General features: G+C 44.3%; 1 protein-coding gene across 1 annotated transcript; it reads left to right on the forward strand.

Annotated features, from left to right (window-relative positions):
• Positions 1 to 1,681: 1,681 nt before the first annotated feature.
• On the forward strand, positions 1,682 to 2,308 carry LOC131224275 (uncharacterized). The gene has a single exon (XM_058219804.1). It carries the CDS (start codon positions 1,682 to 1,684, stop codon positions 2,306 to 2,308), a length of 627 nt encoding a protein of 208 aa, XP_058075787.1.
• Positions 2,309 to 4,289: the final 1,981 nt, after the last annotated feature.

A 4,289-nucleotide genomic window follows, 5' to 3' on the forward strand; every position in this document is an offset into this window, starting at 1 on the left:
TGGCCTGACCGTTGATTTTCTACTGGAACGAGGAAGATGTGTCCATTTGAAGGTCTCTACTCAGATGTCACCTTTCAGCGTGTTTCTCAGACCATGGCCCATTCCACGGTAGTTCTCTGCAAACTAACGGTTCAGATCATTCGTCAGTCGCTGAAATTAAGTCCCCCTCAGTTAATGCATGGCCGCGAAACATGCGTCCACGGACAGGTTGAGCAGCGACTCGGCTACTGAAGTGACGTCACCAAGTTCTGTAGGCCCCACTATGATGTATGTTTTGTATCCCCGCTGTCCATCCATTTTGAGATATCATTTCAGGGCATGATACAAAGAATGAGTCCAATAAAAATCTGTAGTGGACCCACTACAGAAAACAGTGGGGAGAGTAATTCACACTGTTGAAACTATCCTAAGGCCCATCATACTGTTTATTTGAAATTCAACCGGTTCAAAAGTTATAAAAGCCGTTAAACAAGGGAAAACACAAATATCAGCTTGATCTAAAACTTTTGTAGCCTTCGGAAGCTTTTAATGGTGGGCGTTACTATCCCAATGTTTTCTGTTCTGGGGTCCACTGGAGCTTTGGATTTAACTCAGTCTTTGTATATTGCCCTAAAATGATCTCCTCAAATGGATAGAAGGTGCGGATACAAAATATACATCATGGTGGGGCCCAGGGAACTTGGTGACGTCACTTCAGTAGCGAGTCTCGCTACTCAACCTGTCAGTAGCTAATCCGCGCCTGAAACATGCATTCATGCAATATGAACTTCCCACGAAGTCCACCACTTTTAGTTGGTCGCTCAGATCATTAAAGAAGATAAGTACTATACACCTCGTGAGTTCTCAAATTGTAATCCTAGACATCTTGGCTAACGTGTGATCAGAACCAATCAAGGCCCCACCATGATAGATCATATGCAATAAAAGAAAATGAAATCATCCTGTCATTTTCAATTCCCAACTATCTAAATACACATTGAACAGTTCACATTCAATAATAAAAAAACCCATAAATCCAATAGTTACGATCACCCAAACGGTGCAACATCCACCGTCCATCTCTGTACCCTCCAAGGTACGGTCTACCAGTCTACCCAATCGGGTCTTCCTACGCTAATAACGAAAATATTAAAGAAAAACACACAATTTCAAAGTACTCCGGAAGTGTAATTTTGCTTTCCCGTATCATGAAATTGATTTCCATCTATATTCGCGAGAGTAGATATTGAAGAGGCAAATGCAACTTTTGTGCTAAAAATCGTACAAACAAGAGATCCGGACTGCTCATTAGATGTTTCTGACCATCTAAATTCTCCAATCCATAGATGAGATCTCAAGTTCAAACAATAGTATTGGATTGGTTGGATGTGGACTGCACATGAAATGTTAGAGGTTATTTGCTGCATGAACGGTTATTTATGATCCAAGCATGCGACTTTGGACGTTCTTTCTATAAAAAGATTGGACACGGAACTCACATGAAAGGTTTGATATTAGACACGTACTCCATTTTGGCACGTGAGACGCGATTCACCTTGCTGATGTATCCTCGCGCAAATCGCTTCAGTATCTCATGATTAAATACCTTGCTCCCACCACACCGCCATCCCTCTTTATAAACCGCGTTCTTATCTCACAAAATCCAACTTCTCTTTCTTGTTTTTCTTCTCCGTCACTAATGATGACGGAAACAGGTAACGGACCCAGCGCTCCGAAACCGCCGCAAGCCAGACGCCGTTATAACCGCTGCTGCGTCGTTACGGTGTCAGTCGCTCTCGTCCTCCTCACCCTCTTCATCATCGGTCTCATCCTCGCTCTCACCGTCTTCAAGGCCAAAGATCCCCAAACTACCCTCATCTCCGCCATGGTCTCCGGCGTGGCGCCACGTGTCACGATTCCGGCCGTCAGCATCCAGCTCAACATCACCCTCGAACTCGTCCTCCGCGTCGATAACCCCAACCATGCCAGCTTCCGCCACGGGACCGGGAAGACCTTGATCTATTACTGTGGGGTCGAGGTCGGGGATGCTGACTTGGCGCCGGGTCGGATTCCGGCGAAGGGGTCGGAGGAAGTCAGATCCCGGCTGACGGTGGAGGCGGACAAGTTCGCGGCGGACATTATGAAGTTGATTGGCGATGTGATGGCCGGCGAGGTGGGGATCGACACGCGGACGACGGTGCCGGGCCGAGTCACGTTCTTGGGGATCTTTAAGCGACACGCTGTCGCGCTGGTGGAGTGCCACGTGGCGATCGGGTTCCCCGATCTGAAGATCCGACGGCAGGACTGCAAGCACCAGACGAAGTTGTGAGAGAGAGCGAGAGAGTGGATATTTTGCGGGATCAGGAAAGATAGGGTACACCGCGGGAGCAGGAATTGGAGTTCTGTTACTGTGGTTGGAATGCGTGGAGAGGCTGATCGGAGCCTTTCAAAAGTATGGGACTCTACGTGGATAGGCAATGGAAAGCTGGATTCCATTAGATTGACGGACATGATTTTAATCACAACTGTCCTTTCGATGGATGGTTAGGATCGTTTCTAGGAAACATGTATGTTTTCATGTGGCTGATCCATGGTGGGGTTTCTATCTTGAACGGTTACTATCGCCTGTTGACTCACTCTCCAACTTCCGGAGAAGAGCTTAAATTGCTGCTCCCGTGGCGTATGTTATATTTTTTGCTGTTTTGATTTTGTGTTTTTTTCCTTGTACTATACTCGTGTAAATGGTTCGATTCTAATTTACGCCAGGGTGCGCAGGTACGCCGGATACTGTTGCTTCTCTGGTGGTAGACCGCGTACATTACAGTATATGATTTGGATGTATTTCAACAGGAGTTATATGATTATAGATTATTTTTTGAAAATATGCACGTGTTTTGAATTCTGACTAGTGATGCCCGTTGGATTGTTAATCCGGACCATTGGTTTGCATCTAGCCGTTAATGGAATATGGCCCGAGGAACTTATCCTTGATGGATCATTCTTAACCTTTTGATTTCTCTACTAAAGATAGATGGTCAGGAACATAAATTCAAAAGCTGTGTCATTCGAGTGAAAAATAGTGTCGAAATTGGTTGATGGAATCTTGCGAAACGTGAGATTATTGAGAGTGTAACCTATCCACCGTGGGACTCCACAGACCGAAGGTCTGGATTTACTTAACCGTGGGTCCCACTTGTCAGAATCGGGACTCTGGCGTAGTGTGACGATGATGCACGGTTGGTTTAACATTTCTTAGAAATTGCGTACCTAGCGTACAAGCTAAACGAAACCCGTCCAAATTATGGGTCCCAGTATATTCATCATAAGTTATAATTTACACTTATGTTATTATCTGGCCCTTGGATTGGTGGACATTTATTGGACGGTTAAGATGAAAAATCCGATGATCCTTTTTCAACAAAACAAATGTCCACGAGTCAAGAGTACTGTGACTTAGCGGCATTGGGTCGTCCAATGTAGTCGCTTTAATTCGACTGATGCATGCCACGTGAACGGTTTATGGGGGGAGCGGACTGGGTGTTACCCTAACTGCTGGGCACACATTGATTATACGGCATATATCCACGCCGTCCAACCCTTTTTACAGAGCCCAGTTTGGGAGTAGCTGCGTATCAAGCGTCTGATATCGGTATCAAATAGCTACCATTGGGTATTCTATTTTCACGTCCTCAATTATACACGATGACGATGGTCTGTTATATGTCACCCATCAACGGTCCACGCGGTCCATAGTCACGTCAATCTAGATCGTCGATGTTGAAGAAGGCTACAGGCGAAGTTTCTTTAAAACGATGCACATCGAGAGTTAGTAGCTGGTACGCGTACATCTCCCACCTTCCGGGAAAGCGGATTGCCTCAGCACCCGCCACTAGGAAATCGTAGGTGGCACGACTCTGTGAGGTCCACCTGATGTATGTCTTTGATCCACGTTGTTCATCCGTTTTCCCCACTTCATTTTAGGTCATGGGTATTGTGCGTATCCACTGCATGTTATATGTTAGGCACGAAAGCAAACTTAGAATGAATTAAATATACAAATAAAAAATAAAAATCAAATAATTATAAAGAAATACAAAAAAAATTATGCAGAAAATATTTATGAAAAAAAATAATGACACCAAACCACAAACAATCCGCTAAAATTCAAAAGTTACAAGAGATATATAACTTACAAATTTAAAACCCTCATTTCGCAAGACAAATTTGCCTTACAAAACCTTAGAAATCATGCGGACTCTCTACGATACACGAATTAACTCCAATTCTATATTATAAAGGATTATATAGAC

Source organism: Magnolia sinica, chromosome 13, assembly GCF_029962835.1.
Source record: "Magnolia sinica isolate HGM2019 chromosome 13, MsV1, whole genome shotgun sequence".
NCBI lineage: Eukaryota > Viridiplantae > Streptophyta > Magnoliopsida > Magnoliales > Magnoliaceae > Magnolia > Magnolia sinica.

Bases quoted from the DNA above. Each gene is read 5' to 3' on its own strand.
- LOC131224275 (XM_058219804.1), top strand. From the start codon at position 1,682: ATGACGGAAACAGGTAACGGACCCAGCGCTCCGAAACCGCCGCAAGCC.